The sequence below is a fragment of the Cydia pomonella genome, chromosome 9 (genome assembly GCF_033807575.1).
Source record: "Cydia pomonella isolate Wapato2018A chromosome 9, ilCydPomo1, whole genome shotgun sequence".
NCBI lineage: Eukaryota > Metazoa > Arthropoda > Insecta > Lepidoptera > Tortricidae > Cydia > Cydia pomonella.
Window position 1 is genome coordinate 4,266,977 of NC_084711.1, and position 26,385 is coordinate 4,293,361.

The following is a 26,385-nucleotide window of genomic DNA, read 5'->3' on the forward strand; positions in this document are numbered from 1 at the left end:
GTCATCGCGTTTGTGAGGCAAATACATCACGCTTATTCACGTTCAAATACTAGGTACATGTACCTTTGATGATACCATAAGATATAAAATAATAACAAACAAAATAAAGAACACGGTTCCCAAATGAATGGTCGACTACTCAGCCCACTAAGAAGTCCAAGATATTACTCACGACTGAAGGTAAATTTTCGTCGTGAATTTTACGTCCGGCGTCCTGCATGTACAGTGGAATTTTATAACGACGTGGTATTTTACGAAAACAACCTAGTCGACTGGTGAAAAATAATGAAAAAGATTGCTTTCGCTTTGTTAATTTCTTTGCATACCATTAAGAACCCTTACCTAATTTCATACTCATTACCGTATCTACCCGACGCACTCACCACTCCACACGCAAAACTCTTGAATATTTATAAGAAAAACATTTGATTACATAATTTTGCCGTATAAATTACACCTACAACATTTGACGTCCTTTTGTTCACGTTAATTAACCAGGAACTAGGTATACAGTAAAATCACGAGTAATAAATATGCAAACTAATTTGAATTTTATTCCGTTGACATAGAGTTCTAATATGTATATTTGGGCGTGACTGTTCAGCCTTGAGAAATCAACGGTTGTATGTGGTAAGTAACTGTCCGGAAGGATTAGGAGCCTAGATAAGGCAAAGTCCTGTAAATACTGAACTTATTAACTTGCAAAAGAAATGGGGACAAAGACGTTAAGGTTGGGTTTAGTTAGGGTATGGTCATGGTCAATGTGTGTAGATTGCTTTTAGAAAAAAATATTGAGTTTCAATACGTTTTAATTGCGGAGTCATCTAAAGTACCTACTTCAGATGACTACAGCTTAGTTAGATTTCGTGGTAGTTTACTTCAAAGCAGAATGCCATTAACAAGCCAAGATCTAATTATTATACCTAAGCCAAACGGTTAGAAATTGGCTTAGGTATTCCACCCATGGCTCCAGAATAATATGTTTCCGAAAGTCTATGATTTTGTGTGCTTTTAGAGTATTATCGTAAAAGTATTATCGGCGAGACAGAGACTTAGAGAGACACTGACAGAGACTTACAGGAGGCTCAGGCAGAGGCACGGAGACAGGTAGAGACACAACGACGAAGGCGTCCTCATCGCTATCCAAGCTGCCAGCCAACGGAATCTGCTTGGGCCCCACACTTTGATGCCCTTCTAGAATCTTCTCGGTGAGACAGAGACTTAGAGAGACAGTGTGAGAGACTTACATCAGGCTCAGGCACGGAGACAGGTAGAGACACAACGATGATGGCATCCTCATCGCTATCCAAGCTGCCAGCCAACGGAATCTGCTTGGTACCCAGACTTTGAAACCCTATTATTAACGTCTTATTGGTGAGAGAGAGAGAGATTGAGAGAGACAGTGAGAGAGACTTACGGCTCAGCCACGGACACAGCTGGAGACACAACGACGAAGGCGTCCTCATCGTTATCCAAGCTGCCAGCCAACGGAATCTGCTTGGTCCCCACACTTTGATGCCCTTCTAGAGTCTTATCGGTGAGACAGAGACAGTGAGAGAGACTTACAGGAGGCTCAGGCACGGAGACAGGTAGAGACACAACAACGAACGCGTCCTCGTCGCTATCCAGCATCGAGTCAGCTGCCAGCCAACGGAATCTGCTTGGGCCCCACACTTTGATGCCTACACTTTGAAGTCTTATACGTTTTATTCTCTTAAGTTATATATAACCTGTAAGATTTTATTGGTTTAGGTACGGCCATGTTCGCTTATAGGTACTTGAATTTCTTGTTATAAATTAATTACAAAAACACGATTAAGTAGTAGTAATTGAATAAGGCACGGAAGCTCGGAAGAATTGAAGAATGTATGCCTTAATTTTATATCCCAAATACAAAAATGACAATCTGATTGACCTAATTTGTTCAATACATTTTTTACTGCTATAAATTATAATAGTTATAAATCTATGTAATGTTGGAATATAAACTGGTTTTACGAATAAAAATGATTATGATTATTTTAGTGCGAAATTAGTGAAAAGCGAATATATTTGGTAATACATATATCGGCCAATTGAACAGTCAATTTTGATATTGTTTATCGCAACGTTTATAATTTAGAATAAAGGCACTCAATACTCATACTTCGTTTAATGAGCGGAGAAATGACAAGCTCATAAGATGTCACAGCGATACGATACCGATCTGTCAGCGTCTAAAGTGACATTTCTTCAACCCGAAAACGTCATTTTTAACACTGACAGATCGGTATCGTATCGTTGTGACATCGTATAAGCATTGTTCGACTTGGGCCGTAGTTTTTAGGTAGTGGTAATTAATACACAATCCACTTTATTGAAAAATTGTTGAATATATCGTGCCAATAACGGTGGTAAATGATATTTATATGAAAAGTAAGTTTGTCCCGGCATTTTGCCACGGCTCATGGGAGCCTGGGGTCCGCTTGGCAACTAATCCCGAGAGTTGACGTAGGCACTAGTTTTTCCGAAACCGCGACTGCCATCTGACCTTTCAAGCCAGAGGGTAAACTAGGCTTTATTGGGATTAGTCCGGTTTCCTCACGATGTTTTCCTTCACCGAAATTAAAGCGACTGGTGAATATCGAATGATATTTCGTACATAAGTTCCGAAAAATTCATTGGTATGAGCAGGGGTTTGAACCCGCGACCTCCGTATTGCAAGTTGCACGGTCTTACCGCTAGGCCACCAGCGCGTCAATAATCAATCAGATCATCACCAAAAAAAATTATTTTTATATTTTTAAGACCGGCACTAGAGTTCATTTTGTCTACGTTAAATAAGGTCCGACCGAGATCTCGGTCTCGGTCTCGGTCTCGGCATTCTTGGCCAAAAATCGAGCCGAGATCTCGGTCTCGGCTCTCGGCCAAAATGGGCCGAGATTCTTGCCGAGACCGAGAATAAGCAATGAGTTATCGTTGGTGAATTTGAATTTTCCGCGCACGAGCGCCGGGATCTAAGCCACTCGTTGGTTGCATCGCACGGTTGGTGAGACGTTTTTTGTGATTTAAATTGGTTTCGTAGCCACATTTTAAGCCAATTACTTATCAAATACTAAGTGTTGGGATCGGATAAGCGCGGTTGCAAGTAATGACTTGTTCATTTGGTTTTTTTTTCGTTTTGTGGTTGTTGTTATTGATGAATAAAGGAGTGTATATTGTTATCGGGATGTAACTTAGATTAACTTGTTGTGAGTGGAAGATGACACTGGATATTTTGATACTAAATATATTTGTGTCAACTGGAAAAAGCAAAGCAGTATGTAAGTACAAAACGACACCTGTGGCGGATATTTTAGGTTACAATATAGAACTCTTTGAATTTTGATTATTGTTATTTTACCTCTTTTTGTGCACATCCGTACTGAAAAAACCGGTCACGCACCACGGTGTCGGACCACGCATAATGGAAGGTACCTTCATACAATACAAAAAAGCCGTACAAGCAAAAGTGCTTATGTTAGTGGCACTTTCGTCGTTTTAATAAGATCAGTTTTTTTTATAACTCTTAAATGGCTTAACCGACCGTATTCAAAATAATTTACCTGAAAAATTATTTGCTTATTTAGAATTTTTTTAATGGTTTTGCTCTCCCGGTTCAAAAGTTAGAGGGCATCACACAATTTTTTTTTAAAGCGATTATTGTCAAAAGTATTTACTTAATCAAAAAACGTTTTTAGCAACCTTTCTGTATTTTTAAAGACCTATCTAATGATGAGCCACATGGTTTTTTTTTACTGTTTGTTACATTTATACGGAGTATATATTTGAAAATATATTTTATATATTTTTTTTTCGTAACATTATAAGCGACTTACATATAATACATCTAGACCTACGTTCCAACTTTGGTTATAAAATATACCGTATAGTTTTTGAGTTAAATGGCTGTGACATGCGCACAGACCGACAGACATAAGGACATGACGTAACTACCCTAAAAATACTATTTAATAGCGCTACGAATTGATTATGATAACTTTTTTCTGATAAGTCGTCAAATTTCGATTATAAAAACAATTTTAGTGCAAAATTCGTATTTTTTCTCTATTTTATAAATTCTCGGTCTCGGTCTCGGCCGAGAATCCCATTGAATCTCGGTCTCGGTCTCGGTCTCGGCCGAGACAAAAAAAGCGTTCTCGGTCGGACCTTAACGTTAAATGTCACCCGCGTTCACAGCCCAGCCAAGTTCAAGTACCTGACTGGCACTATCTCGGCATGCAGCCCGCTTAGCATATGCCGGCGTGACGTACTTCCCCTGGCCGATGCATTAGCATATGCTTAAGGCATGACCAGGTAGTTGAGTATACAAGTCTTGCACTGACGTTTTAAGGTTGATATACTATGTAAGATCATAGTTGAAAGATCAACCGTTCGAAATTCAAAAAAATAATTATTCGTCGCGGTCGCGGAAAAGAGAGAAAACAAAAGAGGTGATTTTTCATTTACAGTTAGCTCATGTTTTATAGGCTTTGGGAATTTTAGCTGCAATTAGTCTTTATCATCATCATCTTCCTTGCATGTCCCGACATTTTTGCTACGGCTCATGGGAACCTGGGGTCCGCTTGGCAACTAATCTCAAGAATTGGCGTAATTTTTAAGGATTTTAAAAATAAGTATGTGAAGCATAATAGAAAGTCATAAAAGGTACAAATGATAAAAGCCCCTTAAAAGATTTAAGACCTCTCTAAAAGGCCTGCAGCACATTTATTTTGTAACACTTTTTGGTACCTTTACGGGTCCTCGAATGAATGAAAAAATATAGAAAATCCACAGAGAAGTTCCAAGTAAGCATATTAGGTACAATTTGCGCATTGGCATAAATTTACATACCTACTAGATACACTGCTTTTACAAATCAATATTTAAATACCGTATCCTGGCCCACATATGAAACCTTGAATACATTGTTATATCCATATCCATAACTCATAAATATGCTAAACTGGATTTTAAATATAAGTACATGTAAATACAAGATGTTTTTTCAACCCTAAGCCATAAACGAGGTGAATTGAGGTATATAGGTCATAAGCAACTTTTACATTGGGACCAAACCCGAAATCGCGACAAAAAATTGCCTGTTTCATATGTTTTGGCCGATGTCGAAGTTTTCTATTTTTTTAATTTATGGGTTTCATAGATAGTAAAACGCGCTTAGTATATAAGTTATAGTAATACCTCTGTATATATCCATTATGTATATTGTTAGTATAAACTATATATGCATTCACCTCGTAAAATATGACAAAATAACAAAAATTATATAATAACGACCCGAACATATTACATTTTTCAAGTATCAAATACTTACAGAAAAATATAACGTTCTCTTTAACTTTTCGATATCTACAAAAAGCACGCGGACTAAGAAAAGTTGTGTGTACTTTTAAGCATACAATAAAATGTGTTTGACCCGGCTAGGATCGGAAAAACAGCCCGTATATGAAAAAATGTACTTATTTCTAATTAATAGTAAGTGGGGCGCGTTTCTTTGGCTGTCGGCGGTTACCATGCAATGTTGGCACGTATGTAATGTATATGATTAATTGTTACATATGTGACTGATGGTTAAATAAAGTGTGGGGTAGTTTATGTTAATTACTTTAAAAGCAAAGAAACGTGAATATAACAAAGAAACAGAGAGTTAACACTTAAATTCTTCGAAACATTACTACCTATGTATCTAAATTTAGGTTACAATTATTGTAGTAGTATTTAACAATTTTACTAGCAAAATCGCAATTACTTTCAAAAGCATAGTATACTTACTACTAGAGATGCCCCGAATAGTGGTTTTGGTCGAATACCGAATATTCTCTTTTCTATGATATGGGAACATTTTGAGTCACAATTTTTATGAAAACTGTTCGCCAATAAAGCAAAACGTTTGCTAAGATATATATTTTTCGCCACACCAACTAGTAAAAGCCCTCTTGATTGTTCAAAGAGATTCTAATGAGAAAGTTGCATATTTGTTCTACATATTTACTAATTTATAAAAATATACAACAATATTTAGTTGTTGTTGTAGACCTTCTACCTTTACACTTGTTTGTAAACGAATGCTACGACGCGACGGCGTAGCACGTAGCGCTTAACCGTACACTTTATGTTGGGCCATAAAACTATGAAGTTATGTGGAGCACGACAAAGTGGAGTTTTAACTATATTTAAGGTCAATTCATATAAATGTATTATGTGTATCAATGGTAAGTTATAGGTACAACACGCCAAACCTAGCACCAATCAATCAATAAATTTTTCGTGTTATGGCTCCATCAAGGTGTTGATGATTCTGCCAATGTCGAGGATGGATAAGACATGGCTAGTATAATGAATCTTATCATATTACGATCATAGACAGTGTTCGGTGACCTAGCACCAAAATTTGGTCGCAGTTACATACTTATACATTGTGTCATTCACGACGCTATTAAGGGTTAGATATGACAAATCTGCACGTTATCGTGGATGTGACGTTTTTTGCCACTTGTGTGTTATTTCTACTCAGAATCTCGCGATTATCATACGAAGTATATGGGGAAATGGTTACACAATAGGAAAAAAACTGAGACATTTTTTTATCTCATTAGGATCGAAAGAGTTCGTGATTCTGAGTAAAAATAACACAAAATTTATAAAACACAAAATTATTAAAGTGGCATTTATTAAAGAAACAATTAATTACAAAAGTTGCCAACGTTTGAAACGTATTAGTCCAATGAGCTAATCATATGGACTGTTCAAAGTAAAAAATGTATACCAGTTTATTGTGGCCTAAATTGTAGGTATATTGTCGTGTTCCTATTGGCCTTTAAAGAATTTAAACAGTATGTTTGAAGCACAGTGTTTCAGTTACGGTAATTACGATTAATAATGACCGTATGCTAATATGCCGTGACCGTTGTTTTTCGATAAGTAAATAACCACAAATTAGCGAACATGGACGGACGCATTTACCATAAACGCAATATTAAAAATCACTTAACATTTTAAAACACTTGGTTTTTAAACTTAGGTTTGTTTACATTAACACGGGACCGTAAGACACGTCGGTGGTCTCAGACACCAAAGCGGGTACTAGACCCCACTGTTGCAACAAACAGCTGGCTAATTTGCAGCATTAACAAAACAATAGCGTTCTGCGCCATCGCGAGCGCAACTAAAGAATCTCTGACAAGCTACAACCGCTTCTATCTCAATGCACTAAGGTTTAGAAGAGCTTGATGCACAACTCCGCTTACGACGGTTGGATGTAGCAGACTACTCGAAATTTAATACGGCGGTGGAAAGCCAGGGGTGGGGCAAGGTCACTCTCGGTCCACGCAACCAAGCAACTAAACGTACCACTTTGTACGCGATATGTATCGGTCTCCGACGCACGAGCAATTATTGCTGGAGATTGCTAGGACCAGCACGCGACCCGATAACACCTAATTTGGGACTGCGCATGTTAAAAGCCCAATAAGGACCTTGGGCCAGTTAAATCTCATAAACGCTCGGTCCGGATTGGGCGTCAAAAGTCAAGCTTAATGAAATGGATTTATTTCTAGAATGTGTGTCAAGTTTGACTGTTGTTTTACTAATTTACAACGTTTATTTGTTCCGTTTAATTTTCCCGCAGATTAGTTTTGTGAGTGCTTATGAAATAGACGATTGCGTAAATAAATACATAGCGTGCCAACGAAAAAGATCTGAAACGTCTGACTTTGATAAGGTGTTGTAATAACGTAAAGGGTCGTAACATTCAGAACCAATAAGCGAACTAAATCTAACCTTAATCTAATTTAGTATTTAGGTACTTAAATGGAATGTTTTCGCAGTAATCGCAGTGCTTACCTCATTACAGCTCGGATGGTAACTATTAGGTTTATAGGTACAAATAATTAAGTTACCTATACTTACTTACATACAATCTATTTAGAGGAGTTCTAGTTTCCGCTGGACGTCAAGATGACTAAGTTATTTCACGTTAATTATGAAAACATACTCTTAAATAACATTAATTATTTTAATTCAATCAAGAAGTCAAATTACTGATTGAGGATATTTTTTTATATTACATCGGTGGCAAACAAGCATACGGCCCGCCTGATGGTAAGCAGTCTCCGTAGCCTATGTACGCCTGCAACTCCAGAGGAGTTACATGCGCGTTGCCGACCCTAGACCCGCCCCCCCTCGTAGAGGTCTGGTAACCTTACTTACCGGCAGGACCACAACACTATAAGTAGGGTTTTTTTTATAGTTACGATTACGAACATAAAAGTTTCCAACGAAAAATTTATACGTTACTTTGTTTTCGTAAAGATTGATTTTAGTTTATCATTTTACAAAGTTAACTTTTAGCGTGTTTAAATTGTAGAATTTTAGCTTTAAATTTATTCGTATAAAATTATGAATCTTGGTACCTTCTTGGTACGTATAGCTTTTATAAATAAATAAAAAGTGAGAATAGGTTATCAAACAAATGTTCTCCTCCTCCCGTCACTTTTGTGCCCTTCATTGTCGTTTGGAAAACATGTAAGTCTAGGACATACTAGACACTTCACTGTGAGTATAACCTAAATACAAATATCTCGGACGGCCTCGGCAGGCTCGGATGCCGTTACATTTAAAACTAACGTTCGTTGCAATCGGCAATTTGTTGCTTGACCTAAATCCCTAATTTCGACAGCCGCTTTCGATGCATTGTGTACACGTTCGAAAAATGCATGCTTTACAAGGAATTTAACATATTGCAGTGTTGAAGGTTGGATAACATCTTTCTTTACAGAGTTTATATCTTCCGCATTCTACGAAACATCCAGGAGAAATAAGTTATGTGCAGTACCTTAATCGAGCAAAGAAAATATTCATATTACGGTGAAAATACTTTTTTAACATATGTCTCCTACAATATTTTATGTCGTTTAGGTTAGTGCGTGGTTAGCGCTACATATAAAAATAACAGACGATAAGGGGTCAATTAGTATGAAGGGTTCTACAACTTCTACAGGATTCTACTTACATAGTGACACTATATGATTGCTTCTGAGTGTGTGAGACATCTAGCAGCAGGTTAAGGATATACCGCAAAATACACCGTCAATTTCCTTGATCAATGAGTCACGTTCGCCGCCGCATCGCTGCCGCGATTATGAACTTCGTTCCTTTTATCACGGAAATTATTCCCTGCGGCGGCAACAACGACGCCACAACAGTAATGTAGCTGCAGTTGAAATCCGAACGTTACCTTTACAATTAATTATGGAGTGTATAAGAAGGAGGAAAATCTCTTATGGTGGAACAGCTGTTGTAAAAGTGTCCAGCTGTCAGCTGTAAATAATAGTTCGAAATCGCTCCGGTGGCGCTAGGATTGCACAAGGACATGACATGAACTTAGACTGTAAAATAATATAGAGATGAAATGGGGAGGGGCAACAAATAGCCCGACCAAATTACGTAGGTTGTTTTTGGTATGTTGTTAGGAATCTTAAAACGTGTTTTTAATTTTGTCCTTATATACTTCTTACTTACTTACTTGTTCTTATGTGACGACCGGTCTGGCCTAGTGGGTAGTGACCCTGTCTACGAAGCCGATGGTTCCGGGTTCAAATCCTGGTAAGGGCATTTATCCGTGTAATGAGCATGGATATTTGTTCCTGAGTCATGGGTGTTTTCTATGTATTTAAGTATTTGTATATATTATATATATCGTTGTCTAAGTACCCTCAACACAAGCCTTATTGAGCTTACTGTGGGACTTAGTCAATTTGTGTAATAATGTCCTATAATATTTATTTATTTATTTATTTATACTCCATACAATTAATTTCGCGGTTCGTTATCGTACTTATCGTCTACATATAATATGTAAAACGAAAGTAATGTAACGACGCACAGAGTCGGCTTTACCAGCTTAAACAGTCCGAAGTCGCGGTCACTATCTGCGGTAATTTGCGGCATGACTGGATCGCTCGGCGGCGCGCCCACGTCGCTGAGAATCTGGCATTAAGTAAGTGTATGAATTTCCGCGCGATTCCACTAATGTGTTTTATGCTTAAAATGCCTGTTATTAATATAATTATTAAGTATGCGAATGTTTTATGGTATTTGAGCTTTTCCAAGTCGTGTTCGAACCTCGAACCTTCGTGTAGCCTCCTACTCATCTTATCCGTGCAATATTACATCAACTACCAAAACGCACTTTCAAATCCACTAGAGTTCCGCATTCCCGACTGCATTCACATGCGTGTAAATCTTAGTAGAATTTAAGAATCTTCGTGCGTAGATAGGAAAGACAGGCCTAAATAAATAAAAAAAACGCTCAAGTGCGAGTTCGTTTTACTCGCGCACCGAGGGTTCCGTCCAAACTTTGAATTATCTCGTGTAACTATATAGGCGAAAGAGTTTTGATCAGAAGTACCTATAAGTACTAAGTAAAATTCTGTAATGGTATTTTTTTCACATCATCCTTCATAAAAAATGTTTTGGAATGTAAAATTTGAGCTCTTTCAAATGATACCCCACTTAACCTAATCACTAGACTTTGAAATTTTGCCCCCTCTTCATTTTGGGCATTTCCCATAGTTAATAAAAAAAATATTTTCAATATGTCTGGGTTAGCGTTGTTCATAACTATACCAAATTTCAAATTGATAGCTTAAGTGGTTCGCGAGATATTTAGCGATATGACAGACAGACGGACGGACAGAGTCATACCATAGGGATTCCTTTTGTATCTTTTTGGTACGGAACCCTAGTAGAGACGGAGTACCTAACTCATATACAAATGAAGGCACACAAAAATAGGTACTTCAATACTCAATCCCTTAGAAAACCTTATCCCTTTGAATTAGGGCTTATGATAGGTCAGTTAAATATGTTGAACAGTACTTACGGTACTAAGGGCTTTTTACATACCTACTTAATGCAGTTTTCTTGAAGGGAAAAAGTCTTCGCGTGCTTGCGGTACTAGAAATATGTCGTAAATCTAGGTATTACAAGCCGTTTGTACTTATAACGTTACACTGCACGAATGCTATGGAACTAGGTAATAGAATAACTATATATTTTATAAGCATATAAAATGTAAAAAAATGCTGAAAAAATAAAATAAGTAGTGGTTCTGTAAGCTGTACACATCGCGATACAATAAGCTACATAATATGCTTACAAGATTTATTATTATTTTATTTGTTAGCCTGTTGTGTCCCACTGCTGGGCAAAGGCCACCCTCTCTTTCTTACACGCGTCTCGGTCTATGGCAATATTAGGTCAATATTTCCGAAAGACGTCAAGATCGTGCCGCTACCTCCTTCGGGGTATGCCGTGTCGCCGCACTATGTTTGGTGTCCACTCGGTAGTTTGCTTGGCCCACAAGTCGTTTGGCATACGGCAGATATGTCCAGCCCAGTCCCAATTAAGCTTAGCGGCTGTTAAGGCTACAAGATTTAAAAGTAAAAAAATACTTACTTCACTGAGTTGTTATCTTATTATTGGCCGAAGTGTTAGCGAAGTCCCCGTTTTGGTTCGGGCAATCTGCTTTCGTATGCCTATGTTTGTATGTTCGGATATTTTTTTTTAAATTAAAAGTTGAAAATTTGAACTGTTTATTTCTTGTATTTTGAAGTTTTACATCAGTACATCTTCCGATAAAAAAATAAATAAATAATAAAGCCTTTTTTATTTCCATATCGTTTTTTGTTACATTGTGTTGGTTTTGATTCTAATCAAATTTGATTTGCTTTTAGTTCTTTTTACATTATGGACCCCTGTCGGGTATAGGCCTCCTCCATGTTTCTCCATTTGTCTCGGTCTTTGGCCTTGATTGGCCAATTTTCGCCGGCTATATCTATAATGTCCTTCGACCATCTTGTTTTGGGTTTTCCTGATTTTCTCTTCCCATGTGATCCTGGCCACTTTGTGATTTTGCTGATCCATCTTCCATCTGTCATCCTGGCTATGTGGCCAGCCCATCTCCATTTCTGCTTGAGTATAAACTCAAGTGCATCTATGACCTTTGTTTTGGATCTGATATGTTTACTATTAACCTTCTCCTTTAGTTTTATTTTTAGGATGCTCCTTTCTATAGCTCTTTGACAGGTTCTTATTTTTAGTTTGGTTTGGTACATCTTCCGATACTTAGCTTAATCTATATTTGTTTTAGATTGATGTTCTCCTCTACAGGTCGCTATTCTCAAGCGATTTCGTGAAATTTTGGGAGCAGGTTCAGTAGGTACATTGATTTTTTCTGTCGTTTATTTTTTGGAAAATGTACAAAATGGAGGAAATTGGCATAAAGAACTTAAGTGCCATTAGCGTTTATGGCACTTAAGACCACTGTGACGGTCTGATAATGACTTAACGAAGTAAGTATTTTTTACATGTTTTAAGCTTATTAATCTTATCGCGAGGTTTGTTCACAGACTCACAGAGACACTAGTTACAGTGAACTCACAATGGTTTTAAGTGTCATAGACGCTAATGGCTCTTAAGTTTTCTCAAGTGCCAGTAGGGTGTGGCAGTTGAGTCATTTATGTCAATTTCAACCATTTTCCAAAAATCCAAAAGACAGAAAAATGATATCCGATTACCGAACCTCCTTGCAAAATTTTACGGGAATCGGTTAAGAAATGCGAACTGCAGAGGAAAACAATCGGACATACGAAAGCATTCTTGCTCAAGCTGAAACGGAGACCTTCGATAACGCTCGGTCAATTACGTAAAGTAAACGAGAGAAAAACCATGAGCAAGCTATACAAGGAGAATTTTCTTTTTGGGTCACTAGACCCCGTGCTGCTACTCGAAAACGGTCTTAGAAGGTCTTCCATCGATTTCAAATTAATGAATATTGGCGTTTACAGATTCTGGAAAAAATATACAGAGTGCGAGAGAAAGGTAATTTTTCACAAGTTTTTTTTTGATGCCAATCCATCCCATTCCTGTATAACTGAAAAAAATAGCATAACTTTGCGTTTCGATCGCTACGAAGCGTAAACGATTGGCAAGATGGCTACGCACCCAGAACGGGATAATTGTAAAAGATGATGTCACTGATCTTTAACAGGCAACAGTTTCACGAAACGTGCAACCTCAAGTAAAAATACCTAATCCGACTTACGCCAAGTTCATCGGTTTGGCTGAATAAATGAATACAAATCGCCTTGATTTCGGCTGTCGTTAAGAGCTTCGTTATAGTTTATTTTATAAAGTTTGCACGCGATTACCCACTCTATGGCGAGACGACAGTCGCTAATTGTTTGCTCTAGACCCTAAAAAAAACAATTTATAGAGCTGCTCGGTCTACATTACAATTATAAATAAAGCAAGCGAGATGTATATTATATTGTAATCATATTGGTATTAAGTATAAAATTTGCCTTTGCCGTGAATATGCCTTTTTTTATATACATCGTAGTGGCTGTGCGCTACAGTACACATACGGCTCTATTCTAACAATGCTTATAAGATGTCACAGCGATACGATACTGACTTGTCAGTGTTGTCGTTATTGGTTGAAAAAATGACACTTTTGACATTGACAACAGATTATTATCGTATCACTGTGACATCTTATAAGCATTGTTCGAATCGGGCCGATAGTTAAATACCGATGTGCTACGAAATGATTCACGTAGTGAAAAACTAAAGGAGGCATATACTTATAATCATATTTAATAAAAGTTCTAATTAATTTTAATATCTTCTGACGGAGATTGGCTCGCGTTCATATGGGTTCTAATGGCTCCTCTACACGATGGCCCAGCGTAGACCAGTCCAAGGGACGCATTTATGCGTTAGAGGGAGCAAGTGATATTGCTATCTCATTTCACCGCATAGCTGCGTCCCTTAGACTGGCCCTCGCTGGGCCATCGCGTAGAGGAACCCTAATAGGTTCGTATCCGGACATTCCAGACACGTGATACATGACATTTTTATGTAATTACATTCTAATATCACTCTTGGTGACAACAATCCGGAATTTTGATAATTATTTTATTTTATTTCCAGCGACAATCACGCAATGAAGGCAAAACTAAATACTTAATTAATATAATTATAAGAATAAACAGATGGACCTAACATGTTTGGCACAAAATGTAGTTAAAACTATATCTGTAATATCTTGCTTCGTTTTGCTCCACTTAATATATCAATCGCGACTTATAGTGTTAGATAGACATACTGATCAAACACATAAGCTATCAGTTTTCGCTTTGCCACAGTCGAGTAAAAAACAACAGCTAAATAATAGACTTTAACTTTTAATTTATTATCGCCAAGATGGATGACTTTCCGAAGGTCTAGCTTCTAGATTAAGTGTGGATTTTCCATAACGTCGCCTTATCTGGTTATTTATTACTTCCGCAATTATCGGTTATGACGTAAAGTTGAGATAGGCTGATGACTGCAGTGTTTGCATAATAAAGGGTTGACTTTGGTCCTACGTTGAGTAAGTAATATTTAGAGTAATGGCACTTAGTAAAAAATGGTTAGGTAATTTATTACATTATTTACACAGGGATTGTAATATAAACATAATTTTACTAAAACTAAACAAAAATATTACTTTGCTAATCCGCGAAATAATATTAACGCTTGCAAATTGGATGCATGTAAAAATACGCAAGTAAGTATAACTGGTTAGCACTGACTGACTAGCACGTTAATATTTCGCAGATTAGCAAAGTAATATTTTTGTTTAATTTTATTCAATTTATTTGCCACGAATACAATTATGCTGTGATTTTCAACGGATAGATTCATGCTGGAACTTTTCCAGATATGTATTATGAAACATTTTGTTTAATTATTATGGATTTCCGCAAAGTAACGCTTGATTCTATCAATTATAATGAAAACTGAAGAATAAAAACAGATAAAAAGCCTACAAATAAAATAAGATAAAATTGCAGCTCATTCGAGTACTTATTGACACAAAATTAAACCGAAGAAAAGTGAATTGGAAAATGTCAATAACCAATCAATCTTTCCCTGTTACCGTACTCTTAGGTGCTGTTTATTTCAATTTTAAACTTGACTTAGATTGAGGGTTGAACCATCGGTTGGTTTGGACCTTCTACCTCGACTTGATCTAGAATTTTTTTTTGCTCATATATCATTTAAAGGAAATAAGGGTAAACAAAATTAATTCTCGAATTATCATAGACCCGTGACAAACTATAATTTCTTAATACTTTTATTTTATATTTTACGATAAATTCATTCATTCCGTTCGAATCTGCGACATCGCCGACATCGGAATTGAAAATCGCACGTGTTTTCGCACCACTTGATAAAAATAATTGGTCCCCGATTTTCTCTATTTCAATGTATTCGAATAACCAACTTTTGAAATGAATCCAAAGAAAGTCCCATTTTATACCATGGGTTTCAAGTATATGGATACACTTGACGTTGAATCTCACACAATGTAGATTCAATCATTTTGTTCAATTCTATCTTATTATCAACGAATTACTTAAATCAAAAGTTTCATAAAACCGTTTCAAGCAAGTCCTTGCCCGCATACTAAGTGCAAGGTAGTGCAATGCCCTCGGGTGTCGCTGCTGACCTGCTATGCTGTTAAAGATACTCAAACGTTCGTTTCACAAAAAACCAGTGTAGTATGACCGCGACAGGTTCGAGAGAGAAAATATATGCAAACTTTATCATGCCAATTCAAGTGTTTTAGTTATTAAATCTCATTCCAATATGATACTGATATGATACTGATCTGTCAGTGTCAAAAGTGACGTTTTTGGATTCGCGTTTTAGTTAGATATCAGACTTCCGGTTCGAACGCCATCTTGATAGTCGCGCCTCGTGATTAATTACTTTGTTTTTTGCTCATTAATATTATTTAAAGTGTAATATCGATAGATTATTATACAGTAAACTAATGTGGTAGTGTGCAGTGAATGAAGAATTAATCTTGAAACGCGTTTAAACACCATTTTGGAGTCAACAGCCGGTAGTCCACGTGCTACTTGTAAATTCCAGCTATCGCTTTACAAGTGCTGATTAATCAAGATACACTGTCTTGTACTAACCGTAAAATTTTAGTCGTATCTGAAGCTCATAATACCTTGATACTGGCGAATTATAAAAGAAGAAGAAGTAGTAGATAATAAAATCACCGTACACTGTTTTGTATTAACCGTACAAAGCTCCCAACTCCCAATACCTTAATACTGGATACTTGGACTGAAGCCATATTTTTTAAAAGAAGTGAAGTGAGTTAGATCTCATTCCAATAAATATGGAAGGTAGAGTTAAGGAACGCAATCTCCATAGGAAGATCTTATGCAAAAGTATCCAGTGGTCAGCTATAAATAATAGTTCCAAATGTCTCCAGAGTAGCGCTAGAGTAGCTAAGAACCTAGGCGTTATTGACGGAGTGAAGTGCGCTGTCTATGATTTGATTTTCTTTTCATGTATTCTAGGTATTGTAGCGCCACCTATTTAAGGTTTTTTGATGACACTTTTTGGTATATGGAGATTCCATTCCGTACCAACAAAGATACTCATTTGATACTGATCTGTCAGTGTCAAAAGGAATGTTTTTGGTTTAAGGTTGACATAATGCGCAATTCTGCAGATCCTCTAAAGGAAATTGGAACAATCTCATTATGGGAATGATATCAGATCTAAGTTAGATCAATATCACATTATACCTATTGTTGGAATTGGCCTGTATGTCTTTGTCCCAGACGACAAAATGACAGGCCAATATGGCGACCTTATGAATAATGAGGCCAGCTTCAGCAAAAAAGTTCATCAAACTACTAGGATGTATAGTGACCGATGTCTAAACAACTATTGTTATCTATTGAATGCATCACGTAATACGGGTCAAATGATTCCCGATCACCCGTCAGAAAACCTTATTATCCTTAAAGGGGCCCGGACGATATCGGCCTGTCAGTTATTCGCAAAAGCTGACAATCGCGAATAACTGACAGGCCGATATCGTCCGGCGAACTGGTAATCAGGGGGCCCCTTAACGCTGGTTCGGCCGAGGCGAAAAGTAGCGTTTTTTTATTGTTACAAATGACCTGTACGTACAGTACAGTTTGTATGTGGTGTTGGCACTTGTCCGGAATTGCGTTTTTTACCCAACTGCGACGGTGTAAAAAGGTGAGGTTTTTGTTCGGTAAAGGTAGTCATCAAGTGATTACTGTGATGAGTCATAAGTAATGCTCGATTAATATTAAGCGACTATTAGGTAGCTACGCTATGCTACGTTATAGATTGCTTAAAATAGATACCAAAATTCAAAAAGTTTTCATACCTGGGAAATTTAACTATGAGTAAGTAGTGTAATAGATCTTATAACACTATGTATACTTAAGAGTTATGTTATGGAGCGTCGCATATCTTATACCAGTAAATTGGACATAGGTATATGTATAAAGGTTTATGAGGAATGTTATGAAAGTGAAGGAACCGAAAGAGGTATGTCAGGATCGTAGCAAGTTGAAATACGTGGTCACTGCCTCCCCCTCCGGGAAACAGGCGTGATTCTATGTATGTATATATATATGTAAAGCTTTAGTATTCACTGCTGGAAGTGTTTATTATGGCATATATCTAATTTAAAGTTTGTCTTGTATTGTATCATAAATTCGTAACAAAGAGCTGAATTCCCGCATTCTCCTAAACCATATGTATAACCTCGTGGGTTACCGCTAATCTACCTTTTAATTACGAGAACTACATCGTTTGTTTTACCTTCATAGGTATCCTAGCGGTAATTACTATTTCACCCCTCGTCTGGACTAACTAGGTCTTAATTTTTGAAAGGGGTTACTATTTGCATGTTGATGTGAAGAATCTAGACTTCTAGAGCATATACTGAATATAAATGTAGGAATTAATTTCTTTTTAAATACTTAATATAACGTGTGTGGTCATGCGAGTTGCCGAAAATAATTCAAATATAACGTTTGAAAAAAGAACGGAAGTCACAAACTACCTACCTCATTAATTTAGAATATTGGGAAAAAAATATTTCATTAGGGAACCTACTTACCAACTATTTATTGACACCTACGTCTATGTATTTTTAATGTCAGTTACAATAAAAACATGTAGGCCCAAGTTTACAAGTACTGTAATGCGTGTTTTACGGCACTAGGTAATAATCAGTATTTATTATGAAATTTACATTTTAGTTTATTATTTATTTTACTACTCGTATTTGATCTAATCCAGTTACTGTTTGAGAGTAAGTAACCTTACCCACGATCTACTTAATTCTGAGACTTCAACTAAGCAAACGGACAACATAAACTCAGGTCAATCCAGTGCCTAAATACAAATAGGCTGAACAAGTAATTTGAAATGTGGATACTCATTTTTTTTTTCACTTTGTTGGACGCGATATTGCGGCAAACAGGAGATAGGGCCAACACACATACCCACGATACGACCTCGTCTCACGCTGCGGCGTCTTGCAACGTTACGGCGTTGTATCGCGGGGCCAACACATACCCACGATACGACGTCGTCTCGTGGGTATGTATGTTGGCCCTTATGCCTCATTTTACGTAGGTAATACTAAGGGGCATAGTTTCCCGAGTATAGTTATTATGTGGCTCGAAAATGATGGAGTCCTTATAAGAATTATCTATGACATAGCAGTAATCAAGTACTACATTAAATTGTTTGATTTTTTTAAACAATCTATATTGACTAACTAAACTAAAATATAATATTACAAAATTAAAACTAAAATTAAACCTAAAAATAAAAAAATAAACCTACTATAATATATACTTACCTATAAAAAAAATTTGAACCAATTACAAAGAGAATACCCCTTCTAACAGGTCGGTCTGCGGCATGGACCCCATGACACTGGCGGCATTACCTCTCTGTATTGCAAGGGAAATACGTTGAGAGCGGTACGCGCCAGCCCTGGGGTCCCCTGTGGTGTCGACCAGCCGCGCCGACAGTGCTCCCATGAATATTTTCATTTCGGCTGACCAGGGACCCAAAGTCTGAACCGCGAGCGCCGCAAACTCATAGTCGTCGAGCAACGTCGAGTATTTGCGGCGCTTGAGTACTTGGGCCTGGTCAGTGGCAGCGCCGGCCCGAATGCGAGTCCCCTGAATGTGGGACTGTGCAAAGGTGTCGTCACAAGTTTGATAATCCTTTAATTTCCTGCCCATGCGTGTACTCAAAGTGAATAAAAATAAAACAAATGAAATCAAAACCTTAATTGCTACGATTTCCCGCAGCAAACTCGTACAATGGTATTTACGTAATTTTCTTGCAATTAGCCGCCTTATCGATAAGTATGAGGTAAAACAAAAATTCGGTTACACGTAATCAGCATGCAAATAGAGGGGTGGTGCGTGCTTATCCGTTGGCCCACATCTGGGCGAGTGGGCAAGGCCGCGGCCTCGGCGGACGACAGCGGACCCAACTTTATTGCAGATGGCTTTATGGTAATGTCGCTGTTGAAATGGCAAAACTGAGTGATGTGTAATTTTTGAGTTAGCTACGCTTAGCGATGATTTAAGTGTATCTACATGAATAATACTGACCAGGATTCGAACCCGAGATCCCTTGCTTCGTAGGCAGGGTCATTACCGACTAGGCTAAGGAGGCCGGTAACTTTTAAACTTTATTATCACTATTTTAACAAAGCTCACGAAAATTAAATATAATGTTAATGATATTTCTTTTTTATCATCATATATTTAAGAGAGACTTGCCGCTGGAGCAATTTCCACTTTGGAAGCCTCTCTCGCGCAAACTATTCAGTTTTGAAAAAAATATATTAGAAACCTCAATATCATTTTTGAAGACCTATCCATAGATACCCCACAAGTATGGGTTTGATGAAAAAAAAAATTTGAGTTTCAGTTCTAAGTATGGGGCACCCCCAAAATTTATTGTTTTTTTTTCCAATTTTGTGTGTAAATCTTAATGCGGTTCACAGAATACATCTTACGAAGTTTCAACAGTATAGTTCTTACAGTTTCGGAAAAAAGTGGCTGTGACATATGGACGGACAGACAGACAGACATGACGAATCCATAATGGTTCCGTTTTTTGCAATGGCAAATGTGGCTACGAAACCCTAAAAAGGTCTTTTGAAAGTGGAACGGGTACTAAAACCAACGACGAACTACGGATATTTGACTTCGAATGTCTTCGTGTATGATACGATCTATACCTTTCTACCTTTATGGATCACTAAATAATATAATTTTGCTATAAAAACATAAACATGGAGCTAAAATTAATGAATCATCATTCATTATTTTCAGATGATGATAAAAACATATTTTGTACTTATTTAAAAATCATTCTAACCCTCATTATCATTACACAGCCAGTAAGCATAAGGAGACCTCACGTGTATTATACAGTGAACGAAACGAAGAAAAACTATATACCAGACGAGTAGACACTTTTTGTCGGTTTCGTTAACCATAAATCTTCACTTCGAACTTCAAAATAGCGAATCTATTTTACGAAGTTTTGGAGCGCGTATAATAAATATCCATCACGTTAATATTGCAAATAGAAAAATTGTGAAAAATAACACATTGAGTACCGGGAACCCGCTCGGCGGGTTCTCTGTTCGTAGTCGCTTTCCGCAACAAAGCGGGAAAACGCTGGGATCGGCTACGATCGTTGCGCTACGAAAACGTTAGTAGCGAATGTGATAAACAAGATTTACTAAATACGATACTGTTGATTTACTAAATACAATACTGGACCTCACTAAATATCACCAAGGGAGTGGGGGGCGGTCAATAAGTAGCCAAAAAAACCTCGCGTGATTTGTGGACAAGCCCCTACCTTGAGTTATTAATAAATATTTGGGAGACCGAGCTTTGCTCGGTAAACATTAAAAACTTAAAAATGCGCGTTTCTCCAGAGGTAAGACCTAGCTAGATCGATTTTTCGCCCATATAGCGAATTTCATCGAAATCGTTAGAGCCATCTCCGAGATCCCCGAAATATATAAATATACAAGAATTGCTCGTTTAAAGGTAAAATAGATTGTTTTGCGTTTGTCAACGTATAACTGTCGTATTGGTCCCTGAACATGCTCTTTACAGCAACGTTGTGTTCAGATGATTTTGAACACCTTGTCCGCTTAGTTACTTCCGCTGCTGACTGTACAAATGTAATGTATTACAAAGGTGCTGTTTGTCACACTTTTCATAAAAGTATTAAATAGGAAAAGTGCACTGCTGTATAAAAATACGAACACGCGACAGCTTTGCCTCTATTCGACACACGCAAAAACAAATGAAGCTCTATCCTTTTCACACGCTATCCATAAGCATATAGTAGAGCGAGACGAGAGAAATATGCATGTGGCACGCAGCCATGAGTGAATTCAGAATCGTAGAATAAAATACCAATTTGATATATGTACATTAAGCTTTGTACTGGAACAGTAGCATTTAGATTTAGCTAAAGTAAAATATGCGTAAAGGTATAGTATAAACGTAATATTAAATATGTATTGACATGCATTTAAATAATTTATTGAAAAAATATGTATGTTTATAAACATACTTCTATAATATGTACATCAAATTTCCATTTGTATGTAAAAATATGATATTACTTTTATTTCAATTTCCGTTTCACACTCACCCAGCAAACGTTTGCACTAAGTGCCAAGCCAAGATGCCAATCGTTTGCGCAACGACAACGAAATGCTATCTATCTCTCTATCGCACTAATATGTAAGAGAGATAGAGAGACAGAAAACGTTTCGTTGTCGTAGCGCAACGATTGGCTTCTTAGCTAGCCCCCCTGAGCTTGATTAGAATTTATTTAATATTTTAGCTTCTTTAAATTAATTAAATTCGCCCTCATTAGAGTCATGAGCAGGGCCCGTACATTTCATGCCGTTGACGCAAAAATGACGTAATTTAACATACAGGGAGTTTTTTTATAACGCTACTAATTTAGATAACTTATCTATTGGCGAGTAGACAAATAAATACTTGTTACGTGACATACACTGTTAAAAAACAAAAATGTGTATTATTTAATAAATATTATTTAGTCGAGTGACAATAAGATGCAAGCCAGACGTTTCTGTACTGATTGTCAGTTAACTAAAGAGGTTGACAAATGATTTATTATTGCGAAAAGACTAATTGAATCACACTCTATGTGACGTGACGTAATTTTTCTGTCAACGGCATTACATGTATGGGCCCTGGTCATGAGCCTGATTCTGGTCTAACAACTTGTTGCGGTTTTGATCTTATTTGACACAACCTTGAAAATCGCTTGCGCTTATTGGTGCAAACGCAATGACGTGAATCACCAAGACTATCGTCAAGAATGGGTGAAAGGGATTTTTGAATTTCGATCACTCGATTTCGTGTTCTTTAACAATATCTTCGTTTAAATTCTACTAATCGCTCATATTTCAGAAAGAGCATTTCGCCTTTTTCCAAAGATTATCAAGTGACGAAACCGAGCGCTAGAAATTCAAAAGTCACCCTGTCTGCACTGTATCGCCTGGTCACTCTTGCCCTACATTAATTCACCGTTGCCGTTTCATATTCTATTTGGTCCTTTCATACTTCACTTCGTCACGCAACACTTCACTAACCTAACTTCATAATGTCGGATTATGTTTATGCGATTAAATTATATTTATTTTAAGATTGTTTAAATGCAAATGGGAGCATGCATTTCTTAGTAATATCTACTTATTAACAGTTTGGAGGAAAACCTTTGAATTGTTACTGTTTTAGTTCGGTTTAGTGCGTTATTAAAGGTTTGTGGCGACACATATTATGCGTCACGCTGCTACAGAGAATTTATCGCTGTAAATTTAAAGTATCCTAAAAATTTAATTGGAAAATTCTGCTATGCATAAACAGTCTTAATACAGGCGTTGATTGGATCTAGTAAATAACTTTTTTATAGGCAAACTCATGGAAAAAAACATTACACTCGTGTGCAGTTAAAGGGTTCATAATTCATATACCTAACAAGAGTACAGATTTCTGTAGAAAAATAATCTTACCTTAAAAGTTTTGTATGAAGACACCACGTACGAAGCGCCATCTTCAAGCTCCTCCAGTCTATATTTCCTATCGCCGTCCATTCCGAATATGAACCTGGCGCCTCTCGGTAGCTCCAATCTCTCCGATAATCTGTCCAGCAAAGCATCCATCGACGCCAGATCTCTGCCCGGCTTAAATCGGAACTCCACTCCAGGATGGAATGGATCCCCATTTCTGTAGAAGGTTACTCGTCTAGCTTTCCAGAAGTTGAGGTTAGCGTAGCGGCTAGCGGGCTCGTTTCTAGGACGCGCTGTCGCTTCGGAAGCTTCAGAGATGTCGTCAGGACGCTGCGGTGGGGACGCCGGACGTGACGACCGCCAGTCCCCCGGCTCCCTCTCGTCGTCGGACGGCGCCTGGGGCTCCGGCTCGGGCGCCGGCGGGGGCTCCGCTACAGGCGCGGGCTCCGCTGCCGCCTGGGAACGAGAACGTCTCTGACGCGGCCGGAGCAACCGACGCGACATACCGCGCGACCGCCGCTCGCAGACTGCCGCGCGCCCCCTCACACACTTTCAATCAACTACTTATCTATATCAAGATGACCCATTCATGAATGAGATACACGTGTGTAGCATACGAGGGGCTGTCGACGCTCAGGCCTAGCAGTCAATTTGCGTTACGAGCGAAATGTTTACCGTCTGAAGGCTTAGACATAAATGACTCTACGCTGGAACGCTACGTGACTTCATAGTTTCGTAAATGAGGTATAATTTTGTAATGATTTGTCATACGAAAACTGGCTAGTCATCGATGAACTTTTTTGATAAGGTCTAACAACATGACTAAGTATACAGTCATGTTCACAAAAACTGATTTTTTTCAGGTACCTCCTTATGATTGATCGTAAAAGTTATTAAGACTGCATTAAGTACATTCGTTATGCGCTAGGTTTGAAGTAATTTGGAAATATGCTCAAATTACTCATATTATATACATGTAAAATGCATCAAAGGCTTAAGTAACAGTTATTTGACTTACAATAATGAACTCTGTGAATCATTGTTTTAAAGTAGATTGTATTTTGTAAATGTCAACGAACTTTGATTCATTAAGTAAAATTTTATGTGGGAAAATAAGGCTTCATAAAAATGCCTTTATAGCTTTACGAATGTAGTTAGACGTTTTAAACTGTTAGCCCACACCTAAGGGGAATAAACTGCTAGGCGGGCTAGGTATCTTAGCTATAGTAAAGATCTTTTAGGTATTGAAAATGATATAATTTGCCAATAAATTTAATAAATTTACAAAATGTATAGTGACCATATTAGTTTAATTAATGATCTCGATATCTTGGCTACTTTTTGGGTCACTCATATAACTACATAGTAGTATACATAGGTATATAATATGATTATATCGGGAGTTCGAACTAAACTGCAATACTTAAATAACAATAAATGTAAAATAATGAATTCTAACTATGCGCATTGTGATTAGAACTCTTGTTTGAAAAAATAATGGAGAATGATTAGCTAAGACCCTTTCACTTCCTGTGTCCGCCTACTTAAAGCAAATATTTATACCTAGTCTCGAAAACTATGCGTAAATGCTCAAATTTATAAAAAAAATGTACTCACAACAACAGCAGCAGCCATATTCTCCTCCGATGTCATCAATCACCGCATGAGCACACACACAATAACAAATGAAAACCGCGCGATTCGAAATTCAAATTTTCAAAAAAAAAACGCGGGAAAATCGTCACGCAGCGAAACGCGACTGTAACAAAACGTTAGTTTCCGGCGCGTTTTATACTAAGCACTGCGATTAGTTTTAGTTTTCGTGAATTAAATATGCAAATGGTAAGGATGGAGTCGACCGGTTATGTTTTGTGAACGGAACCGAGTGAGGAGCGCAAAGGACGCGGGGTAGCGGCCAGCGCTCCCGAGTGCGTCACGCTAGCAAGGCTAGTTAGGGTAGCATTTCAAGCAGTGTGTTTCCGAGGAGCGGGTTTTAAACTTCTTATGTTTGCAAATTGAATCTAAACTAATATGGCTTTATGGTACGGATCAATCTGTAGTAAAGGTTCCAAACACTCACTAACATGTACTACATCATTTGACAAGACAAGGTCCAATAACTTACCATAGTTGTCAGTTATATTCGGTTGGGTTATGATCGAGAGTAGGAGAAAAAAAAATAGCTTTGATACTTATAAAATAATTGAAATCAAAACTTTGGCGACTATAGTCAAAAAGTGTCTAATATTTGATTTCTTATTAGGTATTCCTAAATATCAACAATCGTAGCAATAAGCTTAAAAATGTAAAAATAAAAAATACTTTCTTCATTGAGTCATTATCACACCGAACTCACATGCCATGATGCCCTTAATGCTAATTTCCGCCGTTTTGAACTTTCCACAAAACGAAACGACAGTAAAGTTATTTCTAAATACCAAAGCTGTTCACAAAATCACGGAAATCTATTGATAAATACGACTTGCTGAAGAGAACATCCGGCCATACGAAAGCATTTTTGGCCAAGACCTGAAACGGAGACCTTCACTAACACTCGGCACGGTGAATAAAAATAGGTGTTTGTCTATAAAGCTATCTAATTATTTACTATTATTTGACCAGTGCTACCAAAGGCTACGGCTGTAGAATTGTATAAGAGTAATTGTGTCAGTAATTTTGGATTATGTTGTATGATTTTTAGGCTTTCTCCTAAAATCTTGACTCTAGCGAGTCGTAGATATTGACGCAAGATAAAATAGGTGAACATTCAGCAGTGGACTTTAACAGGCAACTAATACTCTCGAGACAATTCCAAAAAGCCCCAAACACAATATTTAAGGTTGCGTTGTTTCATCACAGAGTTCCTATGGCCACCTCCTGTCTCCATCATGAGATCAGTTCGATGGTACCATAAAATTGCATTGTCACCCTTACAAATGTATGCAAATTTTCAGCTGAATCAGAAATTGGGAAGGGGGTCAAATTTAGCTATATATACTAACAAGGCAAGTTAAATAAAAGCTTGTAAAAACACTGTTCAATCTGCTATTGCTGCATTAACGTACGCCAAGCGTTCACCGGTCAACAAAGCATAGTTGGCATGACTATGTAAAGTATGTAATAGATGTAGATGTAGGCTAAGGCTGTATTTTTTCGCTCTCGCTCGTATTTGCCTTTTTACTGTTTCCAATTACCACGCCGGTTTTATACTGGGGAAATGAGGTTTTGTACAATAATAAGAGGGTCGTATATTATGTAGATAAATGGTTTGTTTATAATAAAGTTGATATTTAATTATTGTGACGTCCTGAGCTACCAAGTATGACTAGTACTTTAAC

The 26,385-nt window shown here is 37.4% G+C and overlaps 1 protein-coding gene across 3 annotated transcripts in view; it reads right to left on the bottom strand.

Moving 5' to 3' along the window:
• Positions 1–25,330, bottom strand: part of LOC133521150 (echinoderm microtubule-associated protein-like CG42247) — a 48,647-nt gene extending 23,317 nt beyond the window's left edge. Inside the window, exons 1-2 of one of the 3 annotated variants that reach the window (XM_061855938.1) lie at positions 24,665–25,330; positions 23,051–23,503 (exon numbers count right to left, since the gene is read on the bottom strand). In XM_061855938.1, coding sequence (XP_061711922.1) covers positions 23,051–23,503; positions 24,665–24,700 — 489 coding nt within the window. In that variant the 5' untranslated portion in view covers positions 24,701–25,330. Of the gene's footprint in view, positions 1–1,566; positions 1,731–7,002; positions 8,244–23,050; positions 23,628–24,664 lie in introns of those variants that run through there. The other 2 variants (XM_061855939.1, XM_061855937.1) reach the window with 2 other exon arrangements.
• Between the last annotated feature and the right edge of the window lie 1,055 nt (positions 25,331–26,385).